Source organism: Micromys minutus (assembly GCF_963924665.1).
Source record: "Micromys minutus genome assembly, chromosome: 4".
Taxonomy (NCBI): Eukaryota; Metazoa; Chordata; class Mammalia; order Rodentia; family Muridae; genus Micromys; species Micromys minutus.
The window spans coordinates 72,852,205-72,874,587 of record NC_137973.1 but is presented as its reverse complement, the minus strand read 5'-3'; the positions used below and the strand labels follow the sequence as shown (position 1 = coordinate 72,874,587).

At 38.8% G+C, this 22,383-nt stretch overlaps 1 protein-coding gene across 1 annotated transcript in view; it reads left to right on the top strand.

Moving 5' to 3' along the window:
* Positions 1-22,383, top strand: part of BMPR1B (bone morphogenetic protein receptor type 1B) — a 131,148-nt gene that overhangs the window by 92,517 nt on the left and 16,248 nt on the right. Inside the window, exons 2-8 of the mRNA XM_080916429.1 lie at positions 526-685; positions 6,460-6,562; positions 7,038-7,140; positions 13,497-13,593; positions 14,711-14,849; positions 21,160-21,352; positions 22,059-22,356. Coding sequence (XP_080772555.1) covers positions 543-685; positions 6,460-6,562; positions 7,038-7,140; positions 13,497-13,593; positions 14,711-14,849; positions 21,160-21,352; positions 22,059-22,356 — 1,076 coding nt within the window. The 5' untranslated portion in view covers positions 526-542. The remainder of the gene's footprint in view (positions 1-525; positions 686-6,459; positions 6,563-7,037; positions 7,141-13,496; positions 13,594-14,710; positions 14,850-21,159; positions 21,353-22,058; positions 22,357-22,383) is intronic.

Here is a 22,383-nt window from a genome sequence, read left to right as displayed (position 1 = left end):
CATTGGCCTGGGTTGTAGAAGAAAAGTAGGTGAGCCAGCCACAGGAATTATGCAGTAAGGATAAGTTTTCCACAGATATTGTATTAGTTTCTACTTTCAGGTTTCTGCCCAATATCCATCAGTTATCCAAGAGGATATACCTCAGTGATCCAGGAGGAATAAGATGGAAAAGACTTCTTTCCATGTTGGTTTTCTCTAGTGTTTTATCATAACAGTAGAAAGGAAATTAGTGTCATGATCTACCTCAGATCAACCTAGTGATATAGTTTAAAAAGAAGATAGTGTTAGGTTTCAGATAATCTGGATTCAAAATGCTACTCCATTATTTGCAGATTAATTAGTTAAAATTCAACACTTGAATTAATTATCTGAAAAACAAGACTGATACCATGTATTTTAATGAAATCATCAAAATACATGTCTTTTGTTTGAATCTTTGTCCAAGTTATTTTAAATCAGTGACATATTATCTCCTCCACAGAAGGCTGGACAGCTTTCTTAACCCTAATTCATTATTTTTTACAGAGAATTTCATTGATAACATGCTCTTACGAAGCTCTGGAAAATTAAATGTGGGCACCAAGAAGGAGGATGGAGAGAGCACAGCCCCCACCCCTCGGCCCAAGATACTGCGTTGTAAATGCCATCACCACTGTCCCGAAGACTCAGTCAACAATATCTGCAGGTTGGTGATAGAAATGATTAGAATGTCACTTTCACAAATGGCTACATACCATTTTAAACATATATTGTTTCCAAGAATATGATCTGGTGATAGTACTGTAGACAAAAAATATCTAATCATATTTTACTCTGAACTGGCATTTGATTCCTCTTTTTCTCTAGATACATAAATAGAACATAGATCTCAGGCTCCTTGTCAATGAACAAAAACTATTATGTTCTTCAAAAACCTTTTCATATTCACATGAGAGATTCCAAGTATATATGCTGATCTTGTGTTAACTACTCAACATACGGAGATTGTATTTTGCATTGGTAAGAGAATAATAAACTGCTTCTAGAAAGCAAATCTCTGATGCAGTTTAGATGAATTCAACATATGTAGGTAGAAAGATTATCACAGTAAGAAAACTATGAAGTCAGAAATAATGTTTTATAAAGACAGAGCTCAGTTTTAAATAATCTAAAGCATTTGTCTTTGTACATATCTTTACACAGGTGCATCCATTTTGATAGTTAGGAAATCTGTTTGTTACCTAGACTAGGGGAAGAGTACAAAAAGAGCCATAGCTTCTTGAGGCTGGCAGGACAAGAGAGAAAGTGCTACTACCCATACCATGGCTCCTGGAAAGGACAATGCCAGAGACATAGAGTATGCCTTAAGAGAGGTCAGAACACCAATGGGGAGAGAGACTGCAAGTTTCGGGGTCTAGGAAGAATATCTGGGTAACTGCTTAGAGAGCCATTGACCAGAAAAGCATGACAAACTTATTCAGATGTTTTTTTTGCTGTTGCTGAGAGTTTTCAGAATGTTTATCATGATGGGGAGTCTAATACATATTTTTGTACTGGTATTCCTAGTTCAAAAATGACAAATATTTCCAAAGTGAGATGTGAGTTGACCAGTGGAAATTTCCTCACTTGACTTCATGTGATGGGTCACAGGCATAAATGCAGGCATACTAAAAATATTGTGTAAAATTATGTTCCTGCTCTGTTTGTATAAGACACATTAGACATAAACAAACTTCATGGTTGGGTGTAAGTTCCATCCCCAAGATATCACATTAAGAATATACAAATATTTTAAAAATCTAAAAAGAATAACAAAATAGAGCAGTGGCCAGTGTTAGCTAGGGAACACACTCCTTAAGAATTTGGAGGCTTACAAATGAAGTGTTTGTTTTTCACATAGACGTGCTGAGCTCTGCTGGCTTGTTGACTGTGACTTCAGGGTGATTTTTGTACATGTTCTTGCCATCCCTCTCTTCTTTCGAGAGGGTCAGTAGCAACACAGGGCACACTTTCCATTATGAGTATAAGAGCAACATCCTTCAAAAGAACGTGAATATGACATTCAGTATTGATGGGTTGACTTTAGAAGTCAACAGGAAACTAGTATTTACTGAGATGATCATATGACTACCCTCACCTACCTAATCAGTACAACATTCTTGTGAAGAATTCAGTATTTCCTGTTTACACCCAGGTAAGAATGTGAAGTTCTAGAAGGTTATGTTATCCTTAGTCACTATGATAATATGATTAATAAGGCTGGTCAGAACTTCAAGTTATGAATTCTTGATCAGCAGCCAACCCTGTTGGGTTCTCTGAGGACATCCTTTTTGTGTATGATGCTCATTTTGTGAGCGAGGAGCTGATTCCAGTTTAGTCTTCATGTCTATGGATCCCAGGAACCTCCTTTGTTCTTTGTCCTAAGACAATGGTTCTCAACCTATGAACCACGATTCCCAAAGATCATTAGAAAACACTGATGTTTACGTTACAATTCATAACAGTAGCAACATTATAGTTATGAAGAAGCAACAAAAACGTTATGATGAGAATTACCACAACAGAAGGAACTGTGTTAAAGAATTGCAACATTAGGAAGGTTGAGAACCATTGTTAAGACTTAGAAGAAGCACATGACACTGTCTGATTTCTATAAGGCCATACTCTATTCTTTCCCTCAAACACACTCTTTCCATTAAAAGATATCTCCTTTGTTATCTTCTCATTCTTCTCCTCCATCTTTTTCTCTTATTCTCTACCTCCACCTTCTTTCTTCTTCTTCCTCCTTCTGTCCTCCTATACCTCTCCCCCACCCCTGCTTCAATACAAGGTCTCATCATGGAACCCTTCCTGGCATGGAACTCTCTTTGTAGATCAGGCTGGCATTGAACTCATAGACCCCACCTACCTCTGCTTCCCCGATGCTAGCTAACTGTATGTCTTTACGCACAGGTGCAAAGAAAAATATAATGAGCATGCTAAATGTCACTAGAGCCATCCAGTATTTTTGTGTTGGCCAGTCCAACTAAACACCGAGGACTGTGACTTTATCCTTTCTAGTTGGAGGTGTGGATTTCAAATAATTTTAATGAATAGAACACTGACTCTTCCACTAGAATCTGTGATTTACTCATTATTCTGATATTTCAAAGTCAGTGATGGAGGCTTTTATAAGGCCTGAGTATTTTTTATACATCTCATTCTTGGACATGAGACTAAATGGGACCAACTTGTTATCTGGTTTAATTGAAACCCAATGGTATTGGGTTTCTTTAGATTATCCAGTGAAGATTTCAAAGCTGAGAGAAAATGTCAATTCTCTCAGACAAGTCAATTAATATACAGATTGACCATGTCAAGAGACAGGTCAGAGGAGTCTTTTTAAGGGACTATTAGCGATTTTAAGGGTCTGTAAGGGGTAGTAAGAGTAAAAATCTATAAGATCTACAGATACTTAGCCAATGTAAAATTGGGCCGGTATTTTAAATTTTTTGCTTCATTGAAAACATCTGTAAATCAGACCATATGATTGTCAGAGAAGGAAGCTGGCTAGAGAGAGACAGTGTTCTCAGTGATAGAGTCAAAGGCGACTACCATGCTGGGACTTTGTCATGAAAGCTGTTAACCTCACGCTCCCTCCTTCTACAATGACCTGAAATAGGAAGGAACAGATAGGCACACAGTACTGTTTCTACATTTCCTTCGGCCTATGGAAGTGCACTTATCTCACAGGCTAGGGAGGGAAATGATCATTAAACCCTTCAGAATTCTGCAGCTTTGGAAACTGCCCCCGTGTGCCCCTGTGTGTCCTTTTTCGCTCTTCCTCGGTCAGTTGAAGAAAACACTAGCTGGCTTATGATCTCTATCCCTGCTGCTTGAAGCTGTTGTCTGTCTGCCCTCTGGAATCAGAGTTTGTATAGTCTGTATGTTTCTCGAATCAAGAATGCCTCTTCCTCAAGCTTCCTCCTGTGAAGCCTGATGTTTGACTGAGATTCATGTATGAAAAAAGGAACTGCCCTGGTAAAAGCCACTGCCTATGGCCATCGGTCACTCACTGATAAAAATCTATAAAATCAAACAGCAGCTGTACAACTTGTGTGTACCATTAGATGACTTGGGCTGGAAAATTTGAAAACTTACCGTGCTCCCTTAAAGGTGAAACAGATGTTTTCAAAGACATAGTGTTCTCAGCTCTTTAAAATGGATTCTAACTGAAACTTGAAATCAACGGAAATTCAAGGATTCAAGAACTTGGTACAACTTTGAAAATGTGCAGGGTTACTTATTAATCATTTGGGAACTGTTAGTCCTTGGAGGCATGGAAGTGTGGTTTTCACTTATACCCTGTAAGATATCTTTCTAGTCCCATTTCCTTTGCTGTAAATAAAGGTATTGTTGAGGCCATTGCATATGAGTTGTGAAACTGCTTTCTATACCTCAACAATAACTCACAAAGGAACTGGGTCCCAGAAGGCTGTTGTAAATCTAATTGACCAGAAATGAGAGGAACTAAAAATCCTTGCACTTTGCATGCATAGCAGCCTAAGAGAGAATTATTAACTACCCCACATCTTTGAAATAAGCAGACCACCTCTTGCTAGTGTAGGTTCACTCTGGGCAACTAAACGTCTTCTAGAACAGTCCTTCTCTCTTTCTGGGCATTTCAAACTTCCCTTTGCTTTTGGAATACTGGACAAAAAAAAAAAAAAAACCCAAAAACAAAAAACAAAAAAAAAACATTTGACCCTGAAGAACTATCTATCCAGGGATTATAACAAGCATTACTACTACTTTTACTTTGACCTCATGCCGCCTTGAACTTGCCAAGTGTGTTGCATTCATATTGAATAACTACAGGAACACTGAGAATCCATGACTGACTTTCTTGGTACACACCTTATTCTCAGTCCATTTGTCACTGGCTTTTCCCTGCCTGTGACATGAGGGGACAGCACATTAATTAACGGTTCTATTGACTCTGTGTCACTGTTTTCATTCATAATCACTACTGTAGCCAAACAATTCATACTGTATTCATCTATGGATTTCACTTCATAACAGTATCCCTCCTTTGACTTCCTTCATGGTTATTTGACTCATCACCTCCTAGATTATAAAAATAGTGGCACAAGCTTGGATCCTTGGATAGCAGAATGCTTTTTACAAACTGTTGACCCCTCTACTTTCTAGGAATTCCAACTGAGAAATACTTTACGCCAATAGTCTGAACACAGAGGAAGTCACACACGAATAGCATTCAGTCAGATTGTGTGTGATTAAGGTCCATCTTAACATATTGCCTTCCATCCTGTGTTCTACACTCCCACTGAGATTCCAGTCAGTTGGGGGAAAGAATTTGAGCACAGGCTGTGCAGAGGCAGTTTTTCTTTCACAACAACATTCATGCATTTGACTGTCGTCAAGCACAGATTTATCACTGGCCCTTCCTAGCCATTCATTAGTATGTTCCAGCTCCACCCTTCAGGGTTTTATAAACTCAGACATGTTGGATCACTTGAGACCTAAAAACTAAGTAAACAATTGTAAGGATGTTGATGGTAACTGAAGAGCTAATGTACGGCAGAATGCTGCTCCCACTAATGCGAGTAGACAGACCTACAAATCATGGCTAATGCAGCTCTCCCAGCTTTGTTCCCATGACCTTTTAGAACTCCATTGTCATCCATGCTTTGGACACTGCACATGCATATGGATGAGAAGAGAATGGGGAATGTGGGCTCCATACTTTATTTCTAGGGACATGGGTGGCAGCTTGAGACTTATGACTGGGAACCACAATATAAGTCCTGATTTATGAAGAGCATAGATGTCTTTGCACACAGCCCTGTATACACAAGTTATTCTTTTCAGTTTAGTCCCAGGATAGCGTTTGATGAGTGGGAGCAAAATAAGAGGGCTTCCAACTCAAGGCCTGATGCTGTCACTATTTCTATTCAGTTCAACCACCATGCCTGAGATGGTGTATTTCACTGCCTCCAATGAGAACCAGTCCCTGTACTCACGGGCACAGGTTCCAGCTTTGCCTTGTCTTCCTCTCTTTCTCAGTGACTTTGTGACATTTGGGGAACTACTAAAGCTCTCTGACCTGTAGTTCGCTCACATAAAGGATGAAGATAGTATCATGCTCCTCAGGTTGTCAGTCTGGAATGGAGATAGGGCCAAGATGAGTTCACTAAGAATACAAATGCTTTGAAATGGTAATTGCTGTCACATGGAGATTTTACTCCTTTCTCACAGGACTTTCTAAGTGAAGAGAAAATGACTTTAATGATCGGCACATCTACTTACACAGATGCAGAAGTTGGAAGGTTTCTCAACTGTTTGTAGAGAAAAGAAAAAAAAAAAAAAAGGAACTGTGACTTTCCCTGTCTGTGATGAAGCCAATGGAATTAATTTCATGTTATTTTTTATGAGTCGTGTGTTCTTTTCCCTCTCTCACTTTTCGTGTTTGGTCTTCAGCACAGATGGGTACTGCTTCACAATGATAGAAGAAGACGACTCTGGAACGCCTGTTGTCACCTCGGGATGTCTAGGACTAGAAGGGTCAGATTTCCAATGTCGCGTAAGGAAGATAACTTGAATTTACACTGTAGCATGTGTTGGCAAAATCAAGCAATCCTCTTTCCATCGCTATCCCAAGTTGAATAATTTGCAAAATAATTGAAAATTCTCAATAGCTAATGCTTTCTTTTTTTTCAAAACATTTTTTTAAATTGGCTGTTAACATATTGCTTAGTTTCCAATTAGACTATTTTTAAAATCCAGATTATTTATTGGTTAAATTGTGACTTCGTTATTTGTTTACTCAATGTTCTCTGGTTGTTACAAGTACGATAATATTTTATTGGACTGGAAATGCTATAATGGTACATTATCATTTCAAACAAGTTTCCTGGTGGAAACTAATGTTTTCTAAATTTTAAGCAAAATTACCAGACGATTAAATGTGGTCTTTAGTGCTAATCTGTTAAGTTGTAGATGGTCTGCCATTGGGATATGGAGGACACCCACTCATGGCTATTTGCATTTCATGTTAGGACACTCCCATTCCTCATCAAAGAAGATCAATTGAATGCTGCACAGAGAGGAACGAATGTAATAAAGACCTCCACCCGACTCTGCCTCCCCTGAAGGACAGAGGTGAGAGGGGTGAGGGGGGCCCTGCTACTGAGAGCAAGCACTGGACTCTGTCTTTTTGTCTAATTCATTGGTGCCTTGACAGTGTTTGCATTTAATTGGTCTCATTACCCACTGCTGGAGTAGTGGGCTGACGCAGTGTCAACAGGCGTGGAAGGATCATGCCTTGGTGGCTGTATATAGCTGTACTCTTAAGATCCTTGTTGGCCTATCCCCACCTGATAGGTCCAGTCTGGAGAGCTTACAGTGAGCTGCCAGGAGGTAGAGAAAACAAATAGTACTGCATACTTAGTCCTTAAAATTATTTAGGATTGGGACTTAATTAAATATACTGTGTCATAATATGCATTTGAAAAATAAAGACCTTAAAAGTGACTAAATGAAACACTGCTTGGTCTACCACATCTTTATTTTATCTCCATAACAAACTGGTTTTTTATTAAATTAACAACATATTTCTAAAATGGATCATGAGTTTAAAAGTTTTAATTTCAATGCTTACATACTTAGGTGTATTTGAAATATATTAAAAATGTATTTTTGACAGCAGCCTCTAGATTTATTCCCTTCCTTGAGCTCATTACAAATTAAAGATTTTAAGTGTTATAGATTCCTAATTCTCATGTGCATACTTTAAAGTGAAAGGTTGACATCATTTCTTGAGATTGTATTAGCTACAAAACATGGTGGTGTTTCACATTTTTGACAATGTTTTATAAATACATTCCCATTACAGCATTGAAGTTTTTCAGATTTATTCTGAAAATTCACATAAGTTCACAGTTTTTTTCCTGTTCAAGCAGCATCCTAAGTGTTAGAGATACAGGAATTGGTGAGGAAAATATTGCTTGCAAAAAATGGTATGCTAAGATGTAAGAATTACCATGGAAAAACTTAATTTGGTCATGGGTATCTCACTAAGTAGTGATAGATTACAAATTATATTAAGGATGGTTTAGCAATTTTTCTGTTTGCTGTAATAAAATGCCCTAAAAACAAAAAGCAAGTTGGAATAAAGGGGCTATTTTGACTTGTAACAGTTCCAGAGATATACACAAACACACACTCACACACACTCACACACAGAGGGGGGAAGGGGAGAGAAAGAGGAAAGGGGAGGGGGAGAGGGGGAAAGGAGGAGGAGAAAGAGGAAGAGGAGAAGGAGGAGGAAGAAGAAGAGGAAGAAGAAGAAAGAAGGAGACGTAGAAAAGGAGGAAGGAAGGAATGAAGGAAGGAAGGAAAGAGAAAGATAAAGAAAGAAAGAAAGAAAGAAAGAAAGAAAGAAAGAAAGAGAAAGAAAGAAAGAAAGAAAACAGAGTCAGACTATCAAAACTCACCCATGATGTGTTTCTTCTAGCAAGGCTTTACATCAGAAAGTTCTCTTTCCCTTCCCAAACATCACCACCAGCTAAGGATGGAGTGCTCAAATCCATGAGCCTAGGAGGGCATTCTTCACTCAAACAGCACTATCACATCCCTGGTCCCTGTAGGTTCATCTCATGATACAGAATGCACGTAGTCCAACTTCAGTGGTTTACATATTCTTTAACAGCCTCGACTCTGTTCAAAAGTGCAAAGTTTCATCTAAAACCCAAGGCTGCCTTTTCACTCTCACCCTATATTAGAAACAAACAAATGGACAAATAAACACAAATTATATGCTTTCAATATGTACTGCATAGAGTATGCATGCCCATCTGATAAGGGAGGGAGAGGGTCATAGTAAAGAAAATTTTGTCCAAAGCAAAATGAAAACTCAGTAGTTCAAAGGCCATCAGACTACACTTCAGATGGCTTAGATGATGCTACCTGTACCTTTGCATTATATAGCACTTCTTTCTTTCTTGGCTGGATCTAGTCCCCAAATGCCACCTTCCTAGGCAGGAGTCCCACTGTTCTGGCATCTCCAATAGCTTGGGGAACGCCACTGAAACATAGACATCATCCTCATATCTTTATGCAAGCCTTTGGAGCCCCCTAACAGGACTTTAACTCTGCTGTGATACTTAGCCGCAGATCCTCTCTGAGATCGTGGTGGAAAGGACCCATGGCATCCTCAATAGTATATCTTTCATGCAACCAAAAGTAATATGGTGTGGTCAAGAAGCTTTGCTATCAGCTAAGGGTGAAGCCTAGAGTCCTCGGACTGTGCTTATAAACAGGTTTTATATGCTGGATCCACTGAAAAGTGTCCCTAGATATTTACTTTTTTGGAGTAGAAAACCTCTTGGGCTGCCTCATTTCACAAACTGTAACTTTAAGTGGTGGTATGTTGTTTTCAGGGCACCTTTCCTAGTATTTGATGTAGCCCAAGAGGGTTCTTGTCAGTGGTTGTAATCTGTAATTATACCTCTCAGCACATGGCTTGGCTGGAATCTCAGGCTTCTTAATATTCATTTCCTCCCCAGACTGTGCACTTTAAAATTTCTTTTGCCTAAGGGTCATCAAGAATAACTATGCCACAGACTCCACATCATGATGCCTGAAATGTCCTCGCGATAGAAATGAACCCATTTTTTTTAAATTCAACCTCAAAGAAATTTTCAACCCTCGTGTAAAATGCAACCAGATTCTTTGCCAAAATGTCACGTGAATGACCCCTAACACAGTTGCCATTTGAGACACATTGAAGAGATGTGTCTCCAGTGTCTCAGGTTACTCTTATCACTCCTGTCTTCCTAGCATACATAAGAAGGCCCAATAAGTTCTGCCCACAGTACTTTCCAGCCTTGAAGTACAAACTCTTCCACATCCCTGCAGAAAGCATCTCCGTTAGGCAAACCTACTTTTCTGTTGACAATTCCCGTATTAGTTACTTTTTTGTGCTATGGTGGAATATTCTGACGAATGGCAGGCTTGGGGAGAAATAGTTTATCTTAACTTCCTGTGTGCATATGGTCCATCATGGTGTAGAAGGCATGACAGCCAGAGTGAGAGGTTGGCTGACCATAAGGACATCACGGAGCTAGTTCTGCTTCAAATGGCAGGATAACACAGTAGCCACAGATAAGTGACACTTGAACAAGAATTAAGGATAAGCAGGCATTCACTAAATGGGAGAGAATGTGAAAGGAAAATTAAAAAAACTAATGCAAGCCAGGTATTATCCTAGGTATTACAATAACTGAACCTTTTGAGTCTGATAACCCCACAAGGTATTTTGGATGGATATCATCATTTAAAGACAAAACATCACAGTATGAAGGCTGTGACAGAATTAAGTTTTCTTATGAAACAGCGGGTAGTTCTTGTCTCTCAGAAGGATCACCACTCACTTGCAGAGTTTCCTGTTATTCCTACTCCCTGGGAAGTTCGAAAGGCAGCATAGGTAGAAAGATACTATCCTGAAAAGGCCCCAGGAGCTGTTCTTCTCTTCTTGGGTGTCTGGAACTGTCTCCTTCCTGGAATATTCATGTTAATATTTCCAAATGTAGGCAATGACAGAGTAACACAAGACCAACATGAAGAGTGGAAACAGGTTGATTGATAAGGATCATCTCTTCATGAGCCAAGACAAGCAGGCAGACTACAAGAGAGGGTTATTTGGGAAAAGCAAAAGGAAAATACCAGATCATGCTAGCCTCAAGTACAGTGCCGGAGTGTAAAGAAAAACTCCCCTAGGTCCTTGTGGTTTTGTTCCTGTCATAAGTCAGAAATGTAATGAGTAATAAAGCCATGGTCTGAGCTCAGCATCTACAGGGAAAGGGAAAGAGAAACAGAGTTTTAGCAAAATTAGAGCCTAAATATGAAAAAGGATTCTGGGCTCATGTACTAAAAATTCATAGTGATCCTGAGGTTAGATTTGATTTTAGTAGAAAAACATTCTCTTAGGATTCCTAGCCATGTAGGATTGTCCTTAAAATTGAAAACAATCGTATAAGCTGTGTTTTCCATAAAGGTTCCATTCTTTACATGTATATATAGGGCATAGAATATAGACACGTAGTAAAGTAACACACCATACATAGTAGTCAACTTTTACTCTAAAAACATACATTTTTGACATTTATTAACCAGTCTTTTTTAAATAATATATGTACTAATTATTACTCTTTTTTGTAATGGCTTTTTGGATGGTATGTCAGTAATTGATTTTCCTTTTCCATGGGCCACTTACAACAGTTCTGAACTGAATAATTTAAAAAACAAAACAAAACAAAAAAAAAAAAAAAACACCTACTGATTTCTAATGGCTTTCACTTATCCTTTTAAGATGAAGCCTGCTTTCCTTCATATTTGCAGGTAGTATTGGTCATAAGTAAGTGTTAAATACATATTTTAGACTGCCAAATATGTTGTATCTGTGACTATTACCAGATTTGTCAAAAGTGTAAAGGTTCATGGGTTAGAGTTTACAACAACTAATCCAAGCATTCTATGTAACACTGCAAACCAAGTTTAAGACCAACTAACCTGTGAGTGTCCTGGTTCTTACAATTACATCACTATTGGTGAGACACTGTCCTTGTCCACATTATTTGTAATAAGAACTCTGAATTATTTAAAAGTGGAGACCATAGCAACATTGTTCTACAACCTCAAATCATCTAAACTAATATAGGCACATAAAATAAAATAAAAAATGTGAATGCAAGCGTGTGTGCATGTGTATGCATGAATATGTATAGACGTGCATGGGTATGTATGTGTATGCATATGAGGATTGTTTTCTGTAAGACAATTATATCACATATGATAAAATATAAATGAGAACTGTGGGTGAAGGACATATTGTGGTGCTTTATTGAAGTTTTTCTCATAATTAAAACAATTACTAACAATGAATTAGAAATTGTTTCAGTCTTAAAGGTTTATTTGTAGGTATGCACAAGAAGATTTGTAATGTCTGTCTTGTGATGTTATAGTTTTACATCTAAGAATGTCAAGTAGACACAATTATAATCAGTGTGCATGTTAATTACATAATTGTATGTATTATAGAAATTTGGCATTATAGCAAAATCTCTTAAATATATTACAACAGAAGGTTGACTTCTAACTAGAATGTTTCCATGCAAAATCCCATGTCATCTTTGAAAATAACTTGTTGTGGAAAATGTTCATGACACATTAAAAACAAATATATCTGCCAACATAGTGGCCCATCTCACCGTTGGGAGGCTAAAGCAGAGTGATTTAAAGTTTGAAACAGTCAGGGTTACAGTAGTAATACTTTCCCTATAAAAGAGGGAGAAAAGAATCTAATGACAAGATATTACAGTATTTTTTGAGAAATGCATTTTTGTTTCCTGAGGTGATACTCTAATGTCACATATGCACTTTCTGTCAGTAAATTTCTAAGGATGTAATGATTTCATTCATTTCAGTCAATTGGCCTTTTGAAATTTTTCTTTCATGGAACACGTGCTATTTTTTTTTTTTTTTTTTATCACAAAAAGTCACATTTGGAGAAGTGAAATCTTCAAAAATGTGAATATGTCTTATCTATGTAGGAGAACAGCTGGGCAAACATCTTCTCATACTGGCTGAAGTCTTACCTTATGGTTCTCCCTGTACAACAAGTAGCAGCTATCACAGTGATCAGGAGCCTGTTGTACCCTTCACAAGCTGGCTAACTCTGTTGCTGTGAGACTGTGTAAACAGCCCTCAGCTACCTGCAGGAAAAAAAAGGCCATCTGGGACTATTGGTTTAAAAAAAGAAGATATTTTGAATAAATATTTCTGGTTTTAAAGTCCATTTGTAATGTGTAGTACACAGTTGTACTAATAATCTTTTTATTGGATATTTTATCCTTTCCCCGTCTCCTAGCCCCCCCCCCCCATCTCCCTGCTTTCATGAAGGTGCTCCCACTCCCCCACACCCACTCCCACCTCAACACCCTCCACTTGAAGCTTGAGAAAGCTTGCTTTGAGCAAATCTGATTTGCCAAGAGCTTTTTAAAAATATATCCATCTTTTACAGGACTTGAGGGATCCTTGTGTTTTGCCTCTATCAGAAAGCAGCTTTGGACAGAAGGAATACAGAGCTGTTTTTGTTCCAGGTGCCAAGTGAGACGGGCCTGCACACCGAGTGTCTGACTCGGGGGCACACAGGACCTCGTGTTTTCATGTTAGGATCAGGGACCCACTTACTTCCCTTGTATTCTTCCTGTCCATTTATTCTATGTCAGGTCAATTTCTATAGAGGAGACTTATGCTATTAAAATAAATATCTACATCTAACTATACTATCAACAGCCAAAAATAATGTTTTGAGTACATATGTGATTTTTTAACAACATATTGAAGTTTCCTCCTATTTGGCATTCCCCTATTTGATACATTTTTAAACAAAACTTTTGGGAAAGTGTTCTTCCCTTTTAAGTGAATCTATGTTTTACTGTGACCTTCTTTTTCAGATTTTGTTGATGGACCCATACACCACAAGGCCTTACTTATATCTGTGACTGTCTGTAGTTTACTTTTGGTCCTCATTATTTTATTCTGTTACTTCAGGTAAGTATGAAGTACGTGGAGTTTCACACTCTTCGTGAGATCCCTATATAAATGTTTTTCTGCTCTTGCCTGTAAGCAGCCCTTGTGTATCACAACTCTAGATCTTAGGCTCATAGGACAGTATCTGTTGCTGTTGGTAGAGATTCACCCCAACAAAGCTACAACTATATGTCGGTCTCATTTCTGTTTCAGACATTACTCAGTTAAAATTTTCATCCCTAAGGAAACCCAGACAATTGGCATATGTAGTGACTAGTTATGACTAGTCTTGATGCTAATTAAATGAAAAAATATGGAAGTCTGAGTGCTTTCAGTAATTCCCTATTTCCTCACCACAAATTTCTCTAGTATTGTAATTTTTATAGAATAAACATAAAAATAAACTGAGTTTAGTTATTTTTAAGTTTTTAGCCAAGAACTTATTCTCTACCTTGTGAGACATAAAGGTTTAAATGTCCATACTATTTGAGCATCCAAATATCCAACTGTAACATTCTATAGAACATCAATTAGTTAATTAAGATAAAGACATTACATGTTAAACATTACCATGTTTTAAGGTTTTATTTTTATGTCATGGTCATTGTATTGTCTTATACATCATTTTATGTGAAAGAACTCCCTGACATACTTTAAAAAAAGATTTATTTATCTAGTTTTGTGCATCAGTGTTCTGCCGATCTGTGTGTCTATGTAAGCATATTGGATGCCCTGGAAGTGGAGTTATAGAGAGTCCTGGACTGCCATGTAGGTGCTGGGGATTGAACCGGGATCCTCTGGAAGAGCAGCCAGTGCTCCTAATTGCTGAGCCAGACTCCCTTGCATACTTTAATAAATGAAAGAAAAAAAAACTCTGCATATTTAAGTACTTAGGGAACTTGAAGGAAATATTTCCAGGAAAAAAATATTGAAGCTGTTTGCAAATGCTAACAGAATATAGCTTGCTTATATGTAATATTTAAAAGACATAGAGAAAAAAAGTGTACATGACTGAGAAACATCCCAAATAGCGTCTGCTCTTGTGTGTATTGCTCCTTCCCATGATTAATGTTGTGTGTGATGTTTTATATTTATCATTGCATTTCAGTTTTTAAGCATCTCCCTTGTCCATGCTTAGGTATAAAAGACAAGAAGCCAGACCTCGGTACAGCATTGGGCTGGAGCAGGATGAAACTTACATTCCTCCTGGAGAGTCCCTGAGAGACTTGATTGAGCAATCTCAGAGCTCGGGAAGTGGATCAGGCCTCCCTCTGCTGGTAGGAGAAGAGTATAGCATGGACTATGAGGAAATGTGCTCAGAATGGCAGTTTCCAACTTTACTTGAATAGAGCAGTAGAGGAAGAGAAGGCTCAGCGCCTGTCCAGTGTCAGATCTTAGATGTGGGGCTTCCTGATCACATTTGACACGATGAGGGTGAGGTTATTGTTTTTATAATGTACGTCTTTGTTTACCAGCCAGACCCCAAGACATCCTGATCAAAAGTGGATTAAAAAAACAATCCACGTGGGCCCTCTGTTTCTGGTGAGGATCGATTGGATTTCTGTATTTGATCTGTAATTTGAAGGCAAAAGCATTACCATCAACCACTACAAAGGAAGAAGGCTGTATATCAGCTGTAGGGTGAGAGATTGCGGGCTGAGGTCTGGCTTTTTTTTTTAATCCCCGGTTAAATTTCTGATAGTCAGCACTTCCAACTTGGATGATAACACGTTCCTTATCAAGACACGTGCTTGGATGAGAAACACGTTTGATTCTTTTATAGACAACAATGAAAAGTTGTTGGAATTAAGGACGCAAGTGATTTTAAATGAAAACTAATTTCCTCAATGAGCTTTATTATTTTAGCAAGAAAGGGAGAGAGAAAATGTTTATTAGAGGGGGCGGGCACACGTGCTGTGGCTTTCAGGAACTGGTTCTTCTTGTGGTGATGGAGGATTGAACTCAGACTTGGTGACAAGTGCTTTCAGTTTTGGGGCATCTCACTGGCCTCTTAGAAAGTCATAAAATTGACTCTCAGACTTCAAGCTCTGGTTCTGACTTGCCTGCCTTCTTGTTTCTCCTGACAGTCTTTAAGATCAAACAGAAAACAATTTGTGCTTATGCAACCATTTTAGTCATTATAAGCAGGATGATAGTGCTTAGAATCGCCTAGTTTCTGGTGATCAAATAGGGTATTTTTTTATACTTAATCAGTATGTAGCAATTATAATTACTGCCATTTTATCTCTGTAGAGATATGTCTTTTATTTGTAAAGTACTGAAAGTAAAATCCACTTGGTACTAATTAATTAGATGCTTCTGTTCTTTGGATTCTGGCTGATTTGACCTTCATTTCTCCTAATTCCATCTCATTGAGCTGCAGTTATGTTTCTATAGTTTTTGACTGCGGCTTTCTCTTTTTCTTTATTGGATATATTTTATTTACATTTCTATTGTTATCTCCTTTCCCAGTTTCCCCTCCATAACTTCCTATCACATTTCCCCTGCTTCTATGAGAGTGCCCCACCTCCATCCCCTCCCACCTCCCCACCATGACATTCCCCTTACTCTAGGGCATCAAGCCTTGGTAGGACTGAGGGCTTCTCTTCCCTATAATGGCCAACAAGACCATCCTCTGCTACATAAGCAGCTGGAGCCATGGGTCCCTCCATGTGTACTCTTTGGATATTGGTTTAGTCCCTGGGAGCACTGATTGGCTGGTATTGTTCTTCCTATGGTGTTGCAAACACCTCCAGCTCCTTCAACAATCCTTTCTCTAACTCCTCCATTGGGGACTCTGTTCTCAGTTCAATGGTTGGCTGTGAGTATCTGCCTCTGTATTTGTCATGATCTAGCAAAGCCTCTCAGGAGACAGCTATATCAGGCTTCTATCAGTGTGCACATCTTAGCATCAGCAATATTGTCTGGGTTTGGTGGCTGTATATGGGCTGATTCTTCAGGTAGAGCATTCTCTCGATGGCCTTTGCTTCAGTCTCTACTTCAAACTTTGTTTTTGTATTTTCTCCTGTGAATATTTTTGTTGCCTCTTCTAAGAAGGACTGAATCATGTGAACGTTGGTCTTCCTTCTTGAGTTTCATGTGGTCTGCGAACTGTATCTTCAGTAATCCACATGCTCCACTGTGTTCATCACAACCTTATTTATAATAACCAGCAGCTGAAAAGAACCTAGATATCCTTCAACAGAGGGATGAATACAGAAATTGTGTACATTTACACAATGGAGTACTACTCAACTACTAAAAACAATGACTCCATAAAATTCTTAGGCAAATAGATGGAACTAGAAGCTATCATCCCTTTTGAGTGAGGTAACACGGTCACAAAAGGACACACCAGGTATTCACTCACTGATAAGTGGATGCTGCTTTTCATCTTTGCAGGGGAGTAATTAGCCTAACCCCTCCCATTGTCTGTAGATCTTCCTCCTAGGCTTTGATGGATAGCATTTAAACTCCACCTGACTCCTGCCTATTCTTGTTCCCCTGCCTCTGGCTTGAGTCTTGCATCATGTCTGAGCAGTTAGTTATACTCAAAATAAAACATGATCCTGTCTTTATAAATGTGATCGCTGTGTGGGACATTCCTCCAGTTTATTGATCAAGGTCTCCTTCACATAGGGTGTAGAGTGAGATTTCAGGCTGAGCTCCTCTTACCATTTCTGTTACTCCTCCATCATAACATGGTCTGTTCACTGCTAATGTTGCAGCTTCAATGATGTCCCTTATGGGGTGGGATATACTCCATTACCTCCACTTCCTACCCTTCTGAGAGTCTCTCTATTGTATTAAACAGGATGCTTAGTTGTTGGTGTAAACAGTTTTACCTCGAGATTTATACCATCTGCAGGGATCCTTTCTGCTTCATTATTCTAGATCCCAGCCCAACACCCGTGTTTGGCTTTTCTCTGTATCTGCTCTTTATCGCTGCAGCAAAGTACTAGGAAAAAATCCAAGGAGAAATACTTAATTTTTATTTCATTTAAATTTTTTCATATACTGTTTTGACTGTGTTTCTCCTGCTCACAAGTCCTCTCAGATCCTCCCCATCTTCCTACTAACCCTATTTTATGTTCTTTCTCTTGTTCTTGTTCTCTTCGATAACACGAAAACAAACAAGAACAACAGAAACCTAATAATACAAAATACCCAAACAAAACAAAATCCCACAAAACAGTCATGGACTTTGTTTATTTGTTGACCAACTCTCCTAGGCACACCTACCAGGGCTCTACCCTGAAGTGTAGTTTATATACTCAGTGATATTCATCAGACAAAATCAATTTTCCCTTTGCCAGAAGGTATCAGAAATAATTTCTTGACTATGGGTGGGACCTGTGTCAATTTCCTCCTGTTTGTGCTGGGATTTTGTATGGGCTGAACTAGTACAGGCCCTGTGCGTGCTGCCTTAGTTTCTGTAAGTTTCTAAGTTTATTATTCCTATTGTGTCTTGAATATACTGTTTCTTTGGAATCATTTACTACCTCAGGCCCTTACAATCAAACCACAGACAACCAAACTCTTAACTATGTAAGTACAAACATAGAAAACTGAACAAAGAATATCTGTGAAATGTATTTACTATAACTGTGACTCTACAAGTTAACTATTTCACGTGCATACACATATGCATAAACACACACACATACACACACACACATACACACACACACACACACACACACACACACACACACACACACACACACATATATATATATACTTGGGTTAATTAGGGTGAATATCTCTATATCTTTCTTGATATCTATCTATCTATCTATCTATCTATCTATCTATCTATCTATCTATCTATCATCCATCTATCTATCTATCCATCTATCTATAGACAAGATCTTACTAGACTTCATTCAAGAGCATTAAGATTGGGCTGGCTCAGTAGTTAGAAGCACTTTTGCTCAGGATTAAGTTCTGAGTTCTATCTCCTGATCCTGTTAGAAGGCAGAAGAGGGCTCGTTCCTGAGAGGTATCTTGTCACCACCACATTAAACACCATACCCCACATGCATTGAGATACATGTGTTGTCTTCTAACCAACTCCTCTTTCTTTGGGGTTGTTGTTGCACACTGAGGTGAAAGTTCATGGCAGAACAGAACTATCATCTCCTGAAAAGAAAGTGAAGCAAGAAATTGAGAGTCCTATACTCCTCTTTGGGGGCACATTCCCTCTGACCTACAGAACTCTGTCTAGTCCCCATCTCTTAACTCCTCACAATTCAAACAAACTGGAGACCAAACTTTGAACATATAGACTTTGGGGAAAACATAAGATAGAAATGATAGAAATTGTTGTAAACTTTGTTTACACACTCAACTTTTTAAAAAAAAATAATGTAATTGAGACTCAAAACATGTATGCAGAAAGAGCAGAAACATTGGTAATATCAAAAGCTGAAATCAGTGTTTAAATTTCAAATGCACATTCAGGTTCTTTGGTGATATAATCTCAAACAGCAAGTAAAATTTTGTTTCTAAGTCTAACTTAATGGCAGAATATATTGGAGGTTCTGCTGTTTCTATCCCCTTTATCACTGCCATTGCTGTGAGCACACTCACTGTGGAGACATCTTGTCTCTAGAAAAGCAGCAGAGCCATTTTCTAGGCCCGACTCAGAGATTCAGAGAGCCATGCTTGTGGCATCCGTAAGCTGGATGCACTGTTTCTTTATTAATGATGGCATTTTTCTTCCAAGTGGCAGGCTTAACTGCCTGGTGTCTGGCTCTCAACTGCCCAGTTCTCTCTCGATGCTCCTGTCTGTGTTGGGGTAGTGGACACATAGTCTTCCAAAGGTCACCTCGAAGGGAACACCTAATCTGAGAGGGGAGAACTGCTTTATGCATCAACGTGTTTGATTGTTTCCACCTCTCTTTATGATTCCTGGACAATCTTAATTTAGGAAAAGTATGGCTTTCCTTCTGTTGTTCACGGCATTCGCAGTTTTAAGAAGAAACTCAGAACATCTTTAATCGATATTATCACTCATCCTGGAATCACCGAAAAAAAAATTCCTAATTAAGGGATCTACAGAATCATGTCTACATCCTAATTCTTAGAATTACTCGTGGTGTCAGGGAGGGATTTAGGCTGTTAGCCATGAACTAGGAAGCAGGAGTGGTTATGTGGGTTACTTTTTCACAATTGGATGTTCCTAACAATTACTAAAACAGGAAGTAAACCTCTAAGCCTGTATTTGATGTATAACTATGAAGAGGACTTTGTGTTTATTATGTTAAGATTTTGTTAGCATCATGTGCTGGTTCGCATGTTTGAGGAAGATTATACCCTGTGTAGACCAGGCTGGTCTTCAACTCACTTGGCTGAGTTCTGGGATTATAGGTTTGGGCCCCCAGATCTGGATGTACCAAATTCTTTCTGTCTACTTTCTGGAACCTATGAAGAGCCTGCAGGAGCCAATCCTTTCTGCCCGGGAACCACTGCTTCATTTCAGATGCTGTGCACTTCACACAGTCGTTACATTCTCTTCTACTCACTTAAAAGGTTTCCCTTAGTTTTTATGCATTCATTGTAATTCTTCAGATTTTTTATGAATTATTAAATGAACTTTCTCTCCAGCTTTCCAACTCTCTCATATCCCTCCTACTGTTTGAACTGAAGTTTTCGGTCCCTGTTTTGTATGTTTTTACTGTGACAGTTTCTCTATCTCTTCAGATATGCACTTTGCTGCCACCTCCCCATGCTTGCGTAGTCTTCCGTTAGTTTCTGTTTCTTAAACAGTCCCTGTAGCTATTTGGCACTCTACTATTATAGAGTTCTAAAAAATTCTACTAATAACGGAAAGGGATTTCAGCTAGTGGTGTTTTCTTTTGATTCTGTTTCTAATGAGCTCTCCTTTCCCTCCATCCCTGTGTGCTTTATCTTTCTCTGCTCTTCTTGACTTTAGAAGTGTGTTGTTGCTTTGTTCGTTTTGCTTTTGTCTTTTTTGTGGAGTTGTTTGTTTGTTTTATTGTTTTTATTCTATTTTATAGTTTTATTTTTGATTTTTGGTTTTTAGCGACAGGATATCTCTGTATAAGAGCCGTGGGTGTTCTGGAGCTCGATTTGTAGACCAGGCCAGCCTCAAATTAACAGAGATCCCACTGACAATGCCTCTCCAGTGCTGGGATTAAAGGTGTGTTTCACCATGCCTGGCTACTTCAGGATGGAGTTTTTATAAATTTCCTCATGTGTCCAATAATTGTTGTCTTGTTTAATGGATCTATGATTTGTTAATAACATGTTACATCAGTGGAACACTTTGGTCTATCAGGCAGGAGTTATTGTAAAACCATTTGTAATTTTTTCTGTGAAAATTGCAGTAGACAGAACAGAACATCTAATATTTGATGATTTTAAACTGACAATCATCCATCTGAAATACATTTAAAAGAGAGCAGTAAAAACTAATAAATACAAATAAATCATGTGTGTGAGGAATAACCTCAACCACATATTTTTACATGGAGTCATTCCTCCCTCAGCCACTCTGGAGGAAAGCTTAAACAGATCTGCCTTGCTGCAAATATACTAATGACATGTGTTGGGCCTTTCCAGGTCCAAAGGACAATAGCTAAGCAAATTCAGATGGTGAAGCAAATTGGGAAAGGTCGCTATGGTGAAGTGTGGATGGGGAAGTGGCGTGGAGAGAAGGTAGCCGTGAAGGTGTTCTTCACCACGGAGGAAGCCAGCTGGTTCCGAGAGACTGAGATCTATCAGACGGTCCTGATGAGGCACGAGAACATTCTGGGTGAGTCACAGTCTACACTGCGGTATCTGGGGCTTCCTGACATTCTTCTGGCTTTTAGTTCACATCTGCATATGAACTCATCTGTCTAGACCTGTTACAAAACTTACGCTTTCTTTTTGGCATGAGCCCCAGAGCTCATGAGCCTTTGACGAGGACCTCACAGGAGGCATGACTAAGGGGCTTCTGTGGATGGGCCATGGGCTGGGAATACTATACTCTCCAATGATACATTGTTTTGCTTCAGAAACAGGAAATCCAAATGAAACACTACCAAATTAAACACTAGGATCTCTTAAGGTTTCTTAGGGATTTGAAGGAGCATATTCCTATTTAGAGCTTGTAAAAAGATATAGGCATTTTATTTGCAAAGTGGATGTTGATAATCGATCTCCCTTTCCTTCCCTCGGGCTAGATGTGATCTGCCTGGGTCACCTGAGTAGGAGTGGATCCAGCCAGTGACCATTGAGTCTTCTATTCAACATGCCTTGCTTGTAACTGTAATACCACAGGGATATAAGTATCACTGATCTAAGAGTAGCTTCATATTGAAACTCTTATATTTTCTTTCTCTCCAATTTTTATCTCCTCTGCATGATATCAGTACTTTAACACTATCAAGGGAAAGATGCTAAACCAGAGACATCTGGAAAGAAAGAAGGGATATTTGAGCATACGAATGGTTCCTCTTGATTCATTTGCCTTTCAGGCTTCATTGCTGCAGACATCAAGGGAACTGGGTCCTGGACTCAGTTATACCTCATCACAGACTATCACGAAAATGGATCACTCTACGACTATCTGAAATCCACCACCCTAGATGCAAAGTCCATGCTGAAACTAGCCTACTCGTCCGTCAGTGGCCTATGCCATTTACACACGGAAATCTTCAGCACTCAAGGCAAACCAGCCATTGCCCATCGAGACTTGAAAAGTAAAAACATCCTGGTGAAGAAAAATGGAACTTGCTGCATAGCAGACCTGGGCCTGGCTGTCAAGTTCATTAGGTTAGTACATGAATCAACAGATATCCA